Raw genomic sequence first — 17,089 nt, 5'->3', positions numbered from 1 at the left:
TTTGTTGTCTCCCTGGCTCTCGGTGGCTGTACTTACCCATCTTAGGGTGGGGAGGGACAATGTTGCTTATGACATGCGCTGAGCTGTCCCCATATCAGATGGTTATATCAGAGAGGGAGGATGCTTCTTAGCCCTCGTCCAGACTAACCCGCGGCATCGGCGGGTTAAAATCGATTGCTCGGGGATCGATATATCGCGTCTAGTCTGGACGCGATGTATCGATCCCCGAGCGCGCTTACATCGATTCCGGAACTCCATCAACCCGAACGGAGTTCCGGAATCGACACGGAGAGCCGCGGACATCGATGCCGCGCCGTCCAGACGGGTGAGTACCTCGATTTTAGAAATTCGACTTCAGCTACGTTATTCCCGTAGCTGAAGTTGCGTATCTAAAATCGATTTTAATTCCTAGTCTGGACGTGGCCTCAGTCTCCACAGGTCAGATGCTGCCTGTGAGAATGTGTGGGGTGCAGGTAAACTCCAGCTGGTTCCAGGGCATTTGGATACTAACATGATTGTATACGAAGCAGAGATGTAGCAAGCTCTGCAAAGGCTACATTAATAGAACAGGTGTAAAAGATCTTGCTTTAGAACCACCGTGGAACACAAATATATAAACTCGCTAAGTTTCCCCTGTAACACTCTTCTTTGAGGAAGTGAAGTACTCAGCGGTGCTCATAACATGAGAGGAATTGAGTGTGTTTGTTTAGCTGAAACAGGGCAAAGCCTCCACCCTCCATCTAGATTCCCCTGAGTCTGTAGGCCCCCAAAGTCTGTAGACTTGTCTTACATTTTAACAGGATTCCTCAATTCCTTGTCCCAACTGAAATCCAGTGGTCATCAAATCTCTTGCCAGTAGTTACCTCTGTCTATACTTAGGAGACACCAGCAGTAATGGCAAAGGCAGTTTCTTTACCCCATGAGAGGCTCCTCAATGGGGTATTTCCAGCCCAGCTGAGAGCAGAAAGGAAACTGAAAGTCTGTTCTGGCAAAAGTTCCCTTCTAGCTTTGTCTGGTGTCTGCATGGGGTGGTTGTTCTCTGGGTTGGGGCTCACATGGGTAGTTTGCAGCAGGGGTATGTGAGTAATTTGAATATATTGTGCAAGTGGGAAAAAAAGAGCAACCAGCTGTGGCACTGTACAGCTGCAATTGTTTCTCACGGGATCTGCGGGCAGGACAAGTTCCTGAGCTGTGCCTTCTCCAACTTCTGCCACCTGAATGCATGGAACAGGCAGCCTGCAAAGCTGACTTTCATTCATTTTCACCAGTAAACTCTCTCTCGCCGGGTGTCTCACTCCTTGTAACTTTCTTGCAGGAATCCTCCAGTAAGCCAGATAAGAAGACGCTGGTTTCTGTTCCACTGATCCACTCAAGTGGCCCAGTTTCTCTGCCTTCTGAGCCGCAGGGAGTGGCCATTGGCATCAGCTCCCAAACCAGAGAGCTCTTGTGTCTCAGCGTTGCCCAAGCATCTAGCAGCACTACCACCCTTGCTGCCTTTAGCATGGATGACTCCCTGGATGAGGACTTAATTCGTAACCCAACCTCTTCCCTGGAAGCTGTGTCCAAGGAATTGGCTGTGCTTAACAGCCGAGCCTGTGGGAGCCCTGATTTCACTCTCCCCGGACCCCCAAACCCTCCTTCAGAGAAGATCCCAAGCCTTGCAACTTCAGAGGAGAAGCGGAACTTTCCTAAGTCCAGCTCTTCTCCTACCCCACCCCCTGCTGGCTCTCTGCAATCACCTCTCAATTTCCTGGCCGAACAGGCACTGGCTTTGGGCCAGTCCTCTCAAGACAAAAAGGCAGAGAGTTCTGGTTACAAAGAGCTGCCCTGCCAAGTGTCCCCCAGTAAAATCCTCCCCGATGCACACCAGTCCAAACAGAAGCATCACAGCCTGCAGCGAATGAGTCACGGGCTCCAGACATCCACCCCCGTGCCAGTTGCCCAAGTGAAAGTCTTTCACTCGAGCAGCCAGCAGCAGAAAAGCTTCACGTCCCCAGCTCCGTTTGTCAAACTGCAGAGCCCCAAGTCTGTCTCCCCTGTGCCCCCGCGTTCCCTCCTCCAGCCGGTCAAGCCATCGACCAAAGCTCAGGGCTTCCATTCCTTGGTCTCATCTGCGGGCAGCACACCAGCTTCTAGCAGCTCCCACAAGAGCCCTGGCTCCTCAACAGCATCGCTAAGCTACACAGGAAAGCACTCCACCAGCTCCAGCTCTTCAGGGCCGTCCTACAAATCTCCCTTCATTTCCAGCTCCCTCTCCAAGCACGGGGCTTCTTCCAGCAGCTCCACGTCAGCAGTGTCTGCACACCAGAGCTCCTCCTCGGGGGGCTTGCTGTCAGGTGTACAGACTCCCTCCCCAGGGCAGGCTTCCAGCCGGTCCTCCCCAAGCTCCATGGTCAAAAAAACTCCTGTCTCCCAGAAGCTGACTCTAGTAGCGCCACCTGGTGGTCCAAATGGAGATTCTGGTGGAGGGACTCAGGGGGTAGCCAAGTTACTAACCTCCTCCATAAAGCCCGCTGTGGTTAGTAGCACCACATCTTCTACCTCTGTGCCGGTAAGTATGTTGCTGGGTCAGCCCAACCTAATGTCATTGTGTCGAGCAATGTCTTGCTAAGATCTGCCTTAAAGTGAAAGTTTCAAAAGAATTTCAGTTGTTTCTTGAAGTTATTTATTTGTGTGTTACTGTAGCATCTAGGAACCCTTGTTATGGACCCCATTGTGCTAGACCAGGGGTCTGAAACATGCGGCCCACGGGCTTTATGCAGCCTGTGGAGTTATTTGCTCCAGCCTGCCAACTTCCCGCCCCTCCGAGTTACTTCCTGCGGCCGCCAAGCTCCCCTCTTGTACTACGCCACCCCCCACCCCCCCAGCACACTGCATCCCCGCTCCTCTGCCTACCTCCAGGTGTTTCCCACGCGTAGGACTTTTCAGGAGGGAGAGGGGAGGAGCGGGGATGTGGCATGCTCAGGGAAGGAGGCGGAGAAGAGGCGGGGTCAAGGCAGGGATTTGGGGAGGGGGTTGGAATGCGGGCTGGGAAGAGGCGGGATGGGTCAGGGCCTCATGGGAGGGGGGCTTTTGTATCTTTATATGAAAAGGTGTCAGTGATGTGGCCCTCAGGCCGATGTACTAGTCCTCATGTGGCCCTCGTGGTGATCTGAGATCCCTGTGCTAGACACTGTACAAACACTGAACAAAGACAGTCCTGCCCCAAGCTGTCTGTTTAGATTCAGGACAGAGTGTACTTAGATTCCATGGATGTGGGATTTGCTGCAGAATCCACCCTTTGCCACAAATTTGGTGCTCCAGAATCCAAGCTTTCATTTTTATTTAAAAAGAACCAAAGTTTTTAGCCCATTATGGGTTATGAAGAAAACCTTCTGAACTGTGACTTGAGTGTAATCTGTGCAGTGCCTGAATTTGCAGGCAGCCTGAAACAGTAGCTCAAAGAAATGTCCATGTCCGCTGCCCCATTCAGCTCAATAGGATGTAAACTCTGAAATCCAGCGAGACAAATTTCCAGGGTGGATAAAAATTGTGATTTAAAAAAAAATCAGCATTTATAGGAGAGAAATCAGATTTCTCATTTTCATATTGCTGATTCTTTACTTTCTTCCCATTTTATAGTTTTAAATCATCAAAGTAGATCTTTTGTACTACTTTAATTAACTTCCTAACTCTTAGATTTTCAGGTTTTACATAGAAGTTTTTTTACTAATTAGTTTCACACTACAGAAGCTTGTCTGTGCCAAAAAAGACAAGTCCAGGCCTTCATTAAGCTTCTTCCTGTGAGAACAAAACCAGCTCAGACACAAAATGGATAAGCAAATTGTGCATGCTAGATTTACAAACATCACCGCTTTCCGATAGATTAAACTTGAACGAGTCAAGAAAGCTGTAATGCTTCAAGCAGACGATAAGTCTTCCACTAGGGTTTGCAGTTTAAAGTCAAATGGGACTGGTGCTAATAAATCATCCAGTTGCTTTTCAAAACACCACCCATAAGTGTTTAAATATGAGCTTAGGAGCCTAACTTTAGGTATCTATTTCTAAAGACGCTCTGTGTGTATATAAAGAAACACAAGTTTTTAATGCATTTAAAGTCTGAATAACATTGAGCCAAGCTTTGGTTTGAAGTATCAAAGATTTTATGCCACCGAGGCCAGTTCTACACTACAAATTTCTGCTGACACAGCTCTGTTGGCCAGGGATCACACCCTGACTGACATAGATGTGGTGGCAGAAGTCCCCAGTATAGACAGTTACATGAGTAAAACCGTGCTTTTTCTGGTGTAGCTTATTTTGTTCAGGCGGCCTGGAATAAGTTATGCCAGGAAAAGCGTAGTATTGCCAATATAAATCGCATCCACACTTGTCTGGCAAAGCCCTACTAGTATACAAATATAGTTCTACTGGCAAAACATTTGTAGAGTAAGTCTAAGAGAATTTTTTTTAATAAAAATGCAATTTTAGCCCTTAATGCTGCAAATACATATGCACATGCTTAACTTTAAGCATATAGGTAGTTCCATTGAAATCAGTGGGATTACTCGTGAGTAAATATACCTCCCTGCTTAAGTGTTTGCAGGATCAGGGCCTTAATTTTTATGATTTGTTTTTTGCCTGTAGCAGTTTTATAAAATTCAAACATGTACTTGCTCTGTAGTGGCATTTAAACATGAGAGCATTTATAATTGAATTCCATATCCATTTTAATCTAAAGTTGCAATAGAACAAATTTAGTTTTCCAGACTTCAACCTGATTGCAATCCTCCCACCCTAGAGATTTCAGTATTAACACTTGTTTCACTGCTGATCGATAACTGGACACTGAAATATGTTTGTTCCACAAACTCAAACTGCCTCCCACCCTTCCCAGGGGCTAAAATCCTGTAGTTGTCTCCAACCCAGCTACCACAACCTCCTGCTTCTCCTTGATCATTTCCAGAATCCAGTTCAGCCTGTTTTGTACAGAATTCTGCAGCATACTGGAAATTCAGCGACTGTGCAAAATAAACCCAATGTAGGATCTCACTAAATAAGCATGGAGCTACTTCTCATATTTACTACTTGTGTTTAATGCAATGGACCCCACGGTTTTCACCCCCAGAAGAAAGCTTATCAATTCTAGATGTCTTCCTATAACAATCGACTGTCAAGTCAGCCATTCATATCTACTCTTTTTTCATAACACAAGAAGGGGATGGGCTGAGAGAGGGTCACCACACAATTAAAAGGGAGCACATTTTAAATGGATTGAACAGTTTGTGTGTCTGCCATTTCAAATCAAGCTGTAGAGTTCTATGCCATGCATGTTACTCAGACCAAGAGCTTAGAGAAGTAGAAGTAGGCATGTGACTGAAGAATATTTTCAGTTACACTGGTAGGATAAGGATACAAGTTGATTGGAAATGAGCCCTTATGCTTCAGGACATAAGCCAAGGGTTAGTAAGAAACTTCCCATGTGGCAATGTTCATGAATGACAGCCCATTGTGGAAGTGTTACACCTTCTAAAGGATCCATTCATGGCTGCAGACAGGATTCCAGACTAGATGGACCATGGGTCTGGGCCAGTGTGGTGGTGGTTCTGTTCCCAGAAACAGAATATCTGGACACTGGATTGTTTGCATTATGGAACTGGTCTTCTGGTATCTGGCAGGCAGGTGTATGAGGGAGGAGGCTTTGGACATGGAGGGGGGATCAGAGCTCTCCTCATCCAATGGGAAGGCTGATGAGGTGCCGTTGTGTTTCCATTTTGACTAACTTTTGCTGTTTCATTTCCTAGAAAGGAACTAGTGGAGCTGTGCTGCTAACAAGCTCTCCTCCCTTAAGTGTACTGTCTCCATCCTACAAGTCCAGCAGTCCAAAGCTGCCAGGTGCCCTGAGCTCCACGCCGCTGGGGATTATCTCTCCCATCCATTCCTTCCCTCTTCACGTCATCTCCTTCAGCTCAGACTCCTCCCCCAAAGCAGGAGTATCCAAGGATGCAATTGTCACGGGACCTGCCCCTGGAACTTTCCACCATGGCCTCAGCCACAGTGAGTGCTTTCCCCTGTGTGTGTTTCTCATGCCTGTGCTGTAGAATTGCAAGGCCAACAGGACTGTACTTTGTTAGACCGTTGCATATGAGCCCATCTCTCATGTTGTTGCAATGTGCTTGAAGTTCATGCGTTTGTGTCTTAAGCCAGTGTTTTGGAGTCCTTTGGGCGTGTACCTATAGCTAGCTCAGAAGTCCCAGCCATCCCTGTCTTCCATTGTTCAGTAGAACTAGTACTGGAGGCGAGGCTACAGGCTCTAACTGCTGCAGCTCCTCTGCTTGTTTCCGTCCTCAACGTGCATTTGTTCTTTTCCCCCCCCCCCTTCCTTTCTTTGTTTTTCTCTCTAGGTCTTCTGGCTGGCTTGCACTCCAGCCCGCACCATGCAGCACCACTCCCACACTCTGCCCTGTCCACCCATTTACCGCAGAGTTTGCCAGGTAACTTGTCAGATAGTCTTGTTTGTCTTGTGCCTTGTGAGTCGTCATTTGCCTTGATGGATGCCTCATCTTGGAGTGAAAGCACCACCACCTTCAGTGTTGTCTTTACTGGTGTAGTCTCTGCTGATGCTTCATCTCACCAGCTCATGAGGTTTAGAGTCCTTAACATTCTTTGCATTTTCTGACTAGATGGTAGAAAGCTTCCATTCCGGAAAGTCAGACCCCTCCCCCCTAGATTCATTTTGGGATTTCTGAGCATCTCAAGTGGTTTGGCTCTGTTCTTGGTGCATGGTAAAAGGCCTCGTTGCCAGGGTTAAGAGGTTTATGTGGTTTTGCATAACTTGCCAGTACTGTCTAGGATTAAATGTGCTAGTTGCATAGAGAATTGTCACCTGTTATCCAGATAAAGGGCGTTGAGCTATTTCCAGGAGGAAATACTGCTCCCATGCATAATATCATGTTAGCTGCCTCTCCTTCAGCCACCGCTTTCTCTAGTGTTGGTCACATGACTTTTTTGTGAGTACGTTCGTTGTGACTCCAGTTGGATACCTTTAGAACCAACACAAACCATGGGAGATCTGTAAGAAGCAGGTGACTTTCCTTCTCTTGCATGGTGTTAGGTATCAGAGGTGTAGCTGTATTAGTCTGTATCCACAAAAACGAGCAGGAGTCCGGTGGCACCTTAAAAGACTAACAGATGCATGTGCATCTGAAGAAGTGTGTTTTTTTTTACCCATGAAAGCTTATGCCCAAATAAAGCTGTTAGTCTTTAAGGTGCCACCGGACTCCTTGATGTTTCTTTCTCTATCAGTTTCTAATTAGAACAATAGCTGCTGTGGCTTGTGTGGCACATGACAAAGCCACATAATGGCAGTAGCATTTTATGGGTCTGGGAGCAGGGGGGAACAGGGATACGGTCAGTGTTCACAAAATTAAGATCCAAGGGTAGAGTGCTGTTCAAATTTCCCCAGGCAATGCTGCAAGTGCAGCTCAGTCCTGATCGATGGCTGTTCCTGCTTTCTTAATCTTGGACAATGCACCACATAGCTCTGTTAATACAATTCAGTACTGGAGGACAGTACTTCCTGCTGCTGTGTTTCACACTTGAGCAATGTGCCACGTATGGAGGTGAGTGAGGCAGCTTATTTTTGGTGTGGCAAGGCCACTGGGGGTGGGTGACCCTCTAGTTAATTTAGCCTTGTAACATAGCTTAGTATTGTGTGATCTATCATCAAGGAATGTGTTCCTCTGCTGAGCAAAGGATATGGGCACTGTGCATTCATGAGAACCCACGTCAATCCTCTTCCCCACTCCATCACCCAAGTCCTGGCTGAGATACAGTTTCTCTCCAGTCAATATGCAATAGAGTAATAGACATGGAGGAGCAGAGAACAGGGCTTGCCTGCAGTGACTAGGTGGGTGAAATCAGTAAGTTGTATCTATGATGTAGATCAGGGGTCAGCAGCCTTTCGGAAGTGGGTGTGCCGAGTCTTCATTTATTCACTCTAATTTAAGGTTCCGCGTGCCAGTAATACATTTTAATGTTTTAGAAGGTCTCTTTCTATAAGTCTATAATATATAACTAAACTATTGTTGTATGTAAAGTAAATAAGGTTTTTAGAATATTTAAGAAGCTTCATTTAAAATTAAATTAAAATGCAGAACTCCCCGGACCGGTGGCCAGGACCCTGGGCAGTGTGAGTGCCACTGAAAATCAGTTCACATGCCGTTTTTGGCATGTGTGCCACAGATTGCCTACCCCTGCTGTAGATAATGGAGGAGACAAAAACCTTTTGCTTTATGTTGTGATGATAAAACGACATCCTCTAGGGAGCATTGTTTTTTAATTAAGCAGATCTTACACAATGTATTCTGTGTGTTGCTAAGAAGAAATCTCTCTGTTAGAGGAGAATTGGTGACTTGATCATGCTCTTACAAGTATCTATAGGAGGAGAAGATTTCTGATGGGAGATAGCTCTGTAACAGAAAGGCCTAATGAGATCCAGTGGCCACAAGCTGAAACTACACACTTTCAGACTAGCAATAGGGGGCACATGTTTTTACTGTGGGGAGTTAACCACTGGAACAATTTACCTAGGGATATGATGGATTCTTTATCACCTGGTGTCTTTAAATAAACATACATACTCTAGCTCAACCAGAAGTTATGGTCTTGATGCAGAAATCTTTCAGTAAAATTCTATTACCTGTGTTACGCAGGAGGTCAGACGAGATGATCATAAGGGTTCCTTCAGGCCTTAAAATCTATGAATCTGTGTGGTGGAATAAACTATGACTGACTATGGAAATAAATCTCATTTCTGTTGGAGAGGAACACCTCCTAAGACTGTGTTTCAGGGTAATGCAGATGTAGCCATCTGAAAACTGCATAGCCTGCAGTGTGTTGGGATGTCTCTGCCAGTGCTGGGAATTGATGGTATCTTAAATTAAAGTATGTGTAACTAACAGCTGTCCAAAAGCATCTGAGCAAATGGCATGCAGCGTGTGTTTGCCAGGCGGTCATCATTTGCTTGTTGGTGGAAATGCACATGTATTTCTCTCCTAGGGGTGATTCTACCTTTACTTGTCTCTTGTTTTGAAAGAATCTGTGTCATGAGCCCACTCTAGAACCAGCAAAACCCTCTTTGCCTTGGAGTGACTAGTACAGGGTAAACTGTTAGTACCCCATGCCCGGTACCACTTCTGCCAAGCTATGCATTTCAAATACACCAGTTCACGCGTTATAGTTTGCTGCGAGTGTAATTGCGATTGGAAACTTTCTGCTTTCTTCAACTCTCTGGCTCTCTTGTCACGTCTCCTCTGCGATGCCCCTTTTCCTTGCTCTACTTCCTCCTACTGTTCTTCTCCCTTACCTCTGGTGTTTAGACTCCTATTACTGGTGGTAGTGAGTTTCTTTGGGTCCTATTTGAACTCTCAGTAACAACAATTTCCTGGTTGTCTGGGTAATCAGTAAAATCATGTATTTGTTAGCAAGTGCCCTTATCCATGGCTAGTTTGGATGATGAGAGAATAGCTTGCTAGACTAGCTGGCCAGCAGCTCCCTCCTCCCAGCTACCTGCATCTATGGCCCTTGGTGATGCTTATGCTGGAAGTCCATAGAAGAGGTCTGCTGCTTCCAGAGACCATATAATATACAAGCACAGTGAAGACCACTCCCAGTTACCACATGTCCATAAAAATCTCTATCTTTCCCCAGTATCTTCTAGTCTGAATCCTTGGTGACTCAATAGCTTTTACATGCAATGGTATCTTGGTGCCTCCCAGCTGTGCACAGAATCCTAGTGCTGACACTGAAACCTCTTCCTTTTTTTTTTCCATTCTCTTTTCAGATGCATCTCCGCTTCATGGCAAAGGGTCCAATGTGCAGCAGCGAAAATTGTGATGTCTGCAAGAAGGGAAGGAAGCTAATGCAAGCCCAGGACAAACCAAGAGGAGTCAGCCGTGAAGACTGGATGCAGATGGCCCGCTTTCCGCCTGCTCTTTGGTTTTCTTTTCCTGACAGCAGCTGGAGAAACTGAGTTGAGTGAAGAGCTCATTGGCATTTTTGGTTAGTGGCATCCAGAGAGGAGCTGTGCAGGAAGCAAGCTGCCTCACGCCACACCCTGGTGAGAGAAGCACTTACGGCACTGTTTCACTGCTGCTGGTCCTCCCTGGCAAGCGCTAGAACTTGTGGGGAAGCACTGGTGGGGCGTCTTTCTTTCAAAAAGTCAAGCGCCTTGGTGGATTTCCCCCCACCGGTGTCTAAATTTGCCAAGTACCTCTGAGTTCAGTGACCTCCTGGGTTCCCCAGGAGAGTACATGAAAGGTGCTTATTCCTGCTTTGGATTTACTTGGATAACTCAAGCACTGCTAGTGCTTTTCAAAGACATTGACTCTGTCCTAATTTTTTAATTGTACTATAAAGCAGTGCTCAAGTTAGTTGGAGGACTTAGCACTTCCTTTATGGTGTCTATCATGAATCGCCTGATATTCCCCGCTGGAGGAGAATGAAGACTCTTAGAGAGACATTTTTAGATGCACTCACGGACATTGAAATGCTTCTACGTTTGTATTTCCTCTCAAGGGATTTTTTTGTGTGCTCAGTTTTATCATTACCTTTGAATGCATTGGATCGATTGGAACACTTCTCAGCATGTCACATGTATAGGAAGACATAATTCCAGTGCCTTTTATGGTGGAGCAAGAATGGACTAATAACATCCATTTCGACTGTTTTTTGTGTGCGCGCCTCAGTTCTTTTTTTTAATCACGCTATATTTAAGATGAATTCTGTTTTTATTTAATAGAGCTTTTTATGGTTGCACATCAAAAGCTGCACTGTCTGGACTTAAATGGTGACTTGGTTACTTTAAATCTAGTACCAAATCCAGCAAGAGCACCAATTCTTATCTGAGTTTGTGCAAGTAGGTTCCAGACCCTCCCCTAAAGCCATTCTTTACTAAGGTCTTCAATAATGATCTCTCTGGTGATCTAGATTAAGAAAAGTCACTGATAATCCAGTGAATATTGCTCCCCTTGATGACTTCTGCACTAAAATCATTTCCTTGTCAGAGCTGCAGCAATGGGGATCTACTAGGATCTGAGTGTATATTTTTAGCTTTAGCCTTGTAAGCTGATTTCAGTCTGTCTGCATGTCCCCTTTGATATGCCTGCATAGATTGAGGGGGCAGTCTGCGGTTCTCAGATCGTAAACCCCATTGACTTGTAGTTGTGGTGTGGTGATCTCCCTTCTTTCAGGTCACCTTTTAACCAGGTCTAATTTATCTGGACTTCAGAGATAGTAGCACTGCTCCAAAAATTAGTCATTGGTATTTCAAGTAAAAGCTTGCAGAATTTCTTCCTGTGCTTTGGGAGGGATACTGGAATCAAGTAGGCTGGCCAGTAGTCGCTCTAGTTTTCTCTGTTAGTAAGACCCAAGAGACACGTTTGGAAGTGGATCTGATAAAGGACTTCTCAAGATCACTTCACTGTTCATATTTTTCTTTAAAAATGCAGCTCAGAGTTAAAATTTGTTTACAAAAAAAAGAAAATATTTCTAAGTTGTAGCAAAAGAGCCAAAGACAGAATTTGCGTTACTAAGATAGAGTACAGCAGTTATCGATGGACTCTGAGCAGTGGATGTCGCATGGTTCCCATTTAGGACCTAATCCTGAAAGGTACCAAGCCCCTTCAACTTCCACTGAAGCCAGTGGCAGCTGAAAGGGCATTCAAACACCTGACAGGATCCCAGCCCTTAATGAGCAACCCAAGGTACTGGTTCCACTCCCTCTTTTTGCTTTCACTTTGGTGTTTCTGCTGGGATGCACGTTTGTGCGTCGCAGCTGGAGCGGAATGCCCTTGTTTTAGGAATTTAGCAAAGCCTTTGCCTCAGGGAAATGTTTATTCGGTGGAAATTCTGTGGGATTTTTTTTTCTTTACATGCTGTAATGAACGAGTGAATGAATTAAACCGCCGTGGCAAGGCAGAAATACGGAATGAGATCACAAGCCCTGGGGAGCAGAGCATCTGGGATCTCTGTCTTGACTAGGCAATGTTAGCTGTTTTCTTTATGGTGGGGGGCGAGCCTCCCACCGGCACTTACTTAGTATGGCAGTTTCTGTTGTGTGTAAGAGCTGCGATTTACTTTATTTTTGTTGTGAGTGTTGGGTTGGGACTGTCTCGATGACAATGATGGGGGTGGTGTGAAAACTGTCGATCTTGTACAGAGGAATTGAATAAATTTGTTTCAAAGTTTCCAAAATGCTCTTTTCAGTCTCTTCACTTCCATGTAATTTGACTGGAAGATCATCTTCGTGACTGTATTGCTGTCTCTAACCACTCACTGGGTGACTAATTATTAGTATGCATTTTGGCCGATGTTTTATAAATGACCAAGTCCTTTTAAAATACGGCTGTAACTCTTAAATTGCCATTGTAGTAGAATGACATCTTCTTACTCAACAGACCTATTCCTGTGTGTGTTACATCTGCTGGGAGGGACCATCCTTTTAGCTTAATAACGGTGATCTAAGGCCCAATCGAGCTCCTGTCACTGTCAATGGCAAAACTCTCTTATTGACTTTAGTGGGAGCAGGGTTAGGTGTAAAATACATTTTTAGTGTTCTTAGCCCTGCACGGTAGAGTCAGCAGAGCTCCAGGAAAGTGAGCAGAACTGTGTACCAGGTTCCAATCAGTTACACCTGTGTAAGTTTCTTAACGGCGATGGGATTGCACAAGTGGCACTCAGGACATTATTAAGATCACATCCCCGTGGGTATCACTAAAGGCAGCATTTGGCCTGCAGAACCTGTACTACCCAGGAGGATATGTGAGGTGGGAAAAACCCAGCTTGCCTTTCAGCTCCTAAACTGAGATTGCAGGAAAAGCTCTTCCATTTGTAAACTGAGCACATGGGATCAAGATATCCCATGATGCAATAAACATGGAGCCCCACAGGTGCTCTTTTTAGTATCCCTTTTTCATAGCAGAGCTGGATGGTAAGGCAGAAATTCCGAAACTCTAACCCAAAAGCAAAATTGGCCTGTAATTCACCTTTTCCAGTAGCTGCAAGGGTCAGGACAACATGCTAATGATCAGCTGCAGGCCTTTCTTGCTAGTAAACTTACCAACAAGCAATTTGTGTTTTTTCCAAAGATATAGGTACAACATTAATATGCACATTTCTTAAATAAATGTAAGTGTTGGGTGAAAGTTTGCCTTTGATTCTGAAATTTGGGTTCCTTTCCTTTAAGGCATTAGATCAAAAGGCAGGCATCAATTTAAAAAGGAAAAATAAACTGATTTAAACCACTGCATTTTTATTTTGTACTATAAATAGAATTTCCCCATATTTCCCATTCCCTTACACAAATAAATGATACATATAGCTGAACGTAACTTCAGTGAATAAAATCTTGGTATGAGTGGCTTTTAACCATGAGGTAAGCATGACTGTTCAGAAGGCACCTCTGCATTAGGTTACAGGAGCATGCTTTACTACATAATATTGACATCTCTTTACATATTTCTGCTGATGTCATATGAAAATACCTCCTTTTAATCTAGGAATTACTGTATCAAATTACAATTCTTTTTGTCCCGCACTCCTTTGGCATTAGAGGCACTGAGGTGATAGAAGTATGTCTGAATCAACTTTGATTAGATTTGAGTATCATGACTGTGAAGATGTAAATTTCATTTTTTGTGCACTTAACTGCCTTTCTCAGATGACAATACCACCATTCATTCAACTGTACATAATGAAAGTGTCTCTCTAGATTTTCATACAAGTGAGTGGCTTACGAGGTTCTCTCTACTGTTCTGGGTCTTCTTGACCTTTTGTCTCTTTCCAGTGGCTCTATATACAGCTTTGCAGTATCCTCTAGAGAGAAGTACGTATTTGACATAAAAATAAAAAAGGAATGTGCAGCCTTTTTTCAGTTGCTAAATTTGAGAGCACATTAATAAACAACATCAGAAGACGATTTTTTGTTTGTTTTCTGTTGGCGTGAGTACTTAGGTAAGGTTGTAGTGGGGAAGAAAGGTTAATGTAATGTTGACAAATGCATTTTCCACCTCTGGCATGGCAGTGCTCTTACGCAATGGATGCAGCAAGCAGCATGACTTCATGGCAGCCTCATGTTGGACTGTGCAAAGGCTATAGCATTTCGGAAGACACAAAGGATTGCAGCAATCTGGAATTGTAACAAGTGCCGCTCTGAGCAAGCTGCTTTAAGAAAAGTTTCAATGTAGAGTGGAGGGAACATTGTAACTACTTCTTTCCAGACACCAGTACCGCCAGCTCTTGGATGGACATCTCCTTGTTCAGGTAACGATTGTACTGAGCCATGGTTAACTTTCCGCTCTTTAAGGCATCCTCAATGGAGAATTCTTGGCCAGACTTCCTGTCGAGGATCACAGAGGACTCCCCAGTAGGCCCCTTTATTGAGATCTCTTCCCAGTCGCATTCCTGGCTCTTCAGCTTGACAAACAAGCTCCATTCAATGAGGCCAAGTTTATGAGCTTCCTCTGGCGACATCTCTCTGCCGGTGTCAGGGTCTATGACCACAATGGAGCGCCGCAAGTGGTTCTCTCTCTGTTCTCTCTTGATGGCCACTGTCTTTAGGCGGTTCTGAAGTTGCTCAATCTCTGCATCTTTTTCTCTGGATAACTTCTTGAGATCTTCCAGCTCTCTCTCCAAGGCCTGGAATCTGGAGTCCAGATTCGCCCCACTGTCAGTCTGGGTCATGTTCCGTAAATCCCGAGCTTCCGTTGCTGTGAGCTCAATCTCGGACTGTAGCCTCCTTGTTTCCAACAGAAGATTCTGCTTTTCTAGGTGGAGCTTGTGGTTTTCCTCTCTCAAGAAATCTAGCTCCTTGGAGGATTTGGAATTGTTGAACTCCACCTCAGATAGTTTGGCCTCGAGGTGGTTGACATCTGCATCCAGCTCCCTCTTTCGCCGACTCTCCTCCTCCAGGTTGCTCTTCAGCTTTTGAATCTCATATTCGGTGTCCCCTTTGTCCACTTGGATGCTCTCTGAAAAGACTACTTTCTCCTTGACCTCCATCTTCTCCAGTGTGAGGAGCTTCTTCCTCAGGGCTTCCAGCTCAGCCTGCAGGACTTGCCTTCGGTGTTTCTCTTCCTCCAGCTCCAGCTTGAGGAGAGAGTGTTCTTTCTCTTGCTGCGGGTCTTGCTGGAGGATCACTTTCTGTTTCACGGTTACTCTCTCTGTTGTCTCCCTCTCCTGCTGTTCCAGCTCGTTCAGTCTGACCTTCAGCCTCTGCACCTCAAGTTCGGCCTCTCTGCGGGCATGCCTCTCTTTCTCGAGCTCCTCCAGCTGGCGCTCCAGCTCAGATCTCTTCCGTTGCAGCTTGCGCAGCTCCTCCCGCAGGGAGTCTATCTGTTTCAGCTCACTCTCAATGCTCTGAGAGAAGCAGTTGATCTCTGCTTTCAAGGCAGGATCTTGCTCAAACTTCACCACTTCCTGCTGGACCACTTTCTCTTTCACTTGTGAGAGTTCCTCCTCTTTCTGTCTAATCTTCTCCTCCTGGAGCAGCCTCTCCCTCTCCAAGTCAATGTGCTTCTTTTGTTCCTCTGCTAGCTGTGTTCTCAGGGACTCCACTTCCTCCCTTGTCTTGGGGTCTTCCCGGTACTGCAGTATCTCTTGGACGACTTCCTTCATCTGCACTTGAGGTTTGGTGTCTTTCAAGGTCTTAATCTCTTGCTTCAGCTGGTAGATCTCCAAATCAGCTCTCTCAATTGCTCGGGTCCTGTCTACAATTTCTTCCCGGAGTCTCCGCAATTCCTTCTCGGTCTCAGGATCAGTCTTGTACTTAATGACCTCCTTGATTATTTCTTTCACCTCCACCTGGCCACTTCTGTTCCTCAGGTAAGCCAGCTCATTCTGGCAGCTCTTCAGCTGCTCTTCCCCACCTCGGTATCGCCTCTCCTGCTCTACCAGCTCCAGACGAAGGTTGGCTACTTCGTTTTCAGCCTTGGGATCTGGGCGCATTATCTCACGTACTTTTTCTTGGACAACCACCTTAGCGTTCTCCTCCTCCAGGACCTGGATCTTTCTGAGCAGCTCAGCCTTCTCCCTCTCATTGGAACGGCCCTTGGACTTCTCGTCTTCATACTGGCGTCGCAGCTCGTTTACCTTCCTCTCTGTTGCCAGGTCTTTCTCCACCTTCAGCACCTCCTTGACTGTGATCTTGCCTTCTGCAATGGCCCGCTCCTTCTCTAGCCGTTTCATCTTGTCCTGCAGGTAGCTGAGCTCCTCCTCTTGCTTCTGCCTCAGGGTGCTCTCCTTTTCCTTGTTCTCCTGCAGCATCCGGAATTCCGCCTCCAGCTGGGGGTCATTCTGCAGCTTCACCACCTCCTTCTCAGTAACCTTCTCTTGCTCTTTGTTCTTCTCATCAGATAGCATGGTGATTTGGTGGCGCAGGAGGGTAACCTCATTTTCTCTGACTCCTTCCTGCCTCTTGAGGTCCTCCAGCTCTTCTTTCAATTTCAGGATTTCATCTGCTTGTGCCTTGTCCTGCTCAATACGCAGGACTTCCTTAACGATATACTCCTGGCCCCCTTCCTTCCTCTCATGCTCTAAGGCTCGCAGTTTCAGATTTAGGGCCTCCAGCTCATCCTGTAGCACCTGGTTCTTGCGTTCCTCTTCTGCCAGGCTCTGCTGCATTTTCTGGTAGCTCTCATCCAGCTGAGGGTCAGGCACTTTCTTCAGCAGTTCCTTCTTCAGCACAGTTTCCTGGGGCTTCTGTTTCTGTAGATGGAGGATGTCGTTCTGGATGGTTTTGATCTCCCCCTCTAGCTGCTGTCGACGCTGACTCTCGTCATCCAACTCTTTCATTATTTTCCAGACTTCCTCCTGCGGCCTCTCAGACTTGCTAGTCTGGACAGACTCCTGCATCACTTGTACCTCTGGCTGCTGTCAGTGGAATAAAGAATGCATGGTAAGGACAGCCTTTCTCATTAGCAATTACTATGTGTACCTACCTTCAGCATCTATAATGGTAAAACTACTGTGGGATAACTTCAAACTAATGCAGAGGTCCATTGGAAATGACTGAATATTGCATATTAGCAAGTACATGTCCCCCCGTCAAACTAGT

General features: G+C 45.7%; 2 protein-coding genes across 6 annotated transcripts in view; one reads left to right on the top strand and one right to left on the bottom strand.

Moving 5' to 3' along the window:
• Positions 1-12,231, top strand: part of UBN1 (ubinuclein 1) — a 36,260-nt gene extending 24,029 nt beyond the window's left edge. For 4 of the 5 annotated variants that reach the window (XM_050968776.1, XM_050968780.1, XM_050968777.1 and 1 more), the window contains 4 exons: positions 1,316-2,551; positions 5,781-6,033; positions 6,381-6,470; positions 9,821-12,231. In XM_050968776.1, the coding sequence (XP_050824733.1) occupies positions 1,316-2,551; positions 5,781-6,033; positions 6,381-6,470; positions 9,821-9,873 (1,632 nt within the window). In that variant the 3' untranslated portion in view covers positions 9,874-12,231. The remainder of the gene's footprint in view (positions 1-1,315; positions 2,552-5,780; positions 6,034-6,380; positions 6,471-9,820) is intronic. The other variant, XM_050968778.1, reaches the window with a different exon arrangement.
• Positions 12,232-13,710: 1,479 nt separating this feature from the next.
• PPL (periplakin) overlaps positions 13,711-17,089 on the bottom strand; it is a 53,016-nt gene continuing 49,637 nt past the window's right edge. Inside the window, exon 22 of the mRNA XM_050968774.1 lies at positions 13,711-16,905. Coding sequence (XP_050824731.1) covers positions 14,242-16,905 — 2,664 coding nt within the window. The 3' untranslated portion in view covers positions 13,711-14,241. The remainder of the gene's footprint in view (positions 16,906-17,089) is intronic.

The sequence above is a fragment of the Gopherus flavomarginatus genome, chromosome 9, assembly GCF_025201925.1.
Source record: "Gopherus flavomarginatus isolate rGopFla2 chromosome 9, rGopFla2.mat.asm, whole genome shotgun sequence".
NCBI lineage: Eukaryota > Metazoa > Chordata > Testudines > Testudinidae > Gopherus > Gopherus flavomarginatus.
The sequence above is the reverse complement of the archived record's forward strand: the minus strand, read 5'-3'. Positions and strand labels throughout refer to the sequence as shown.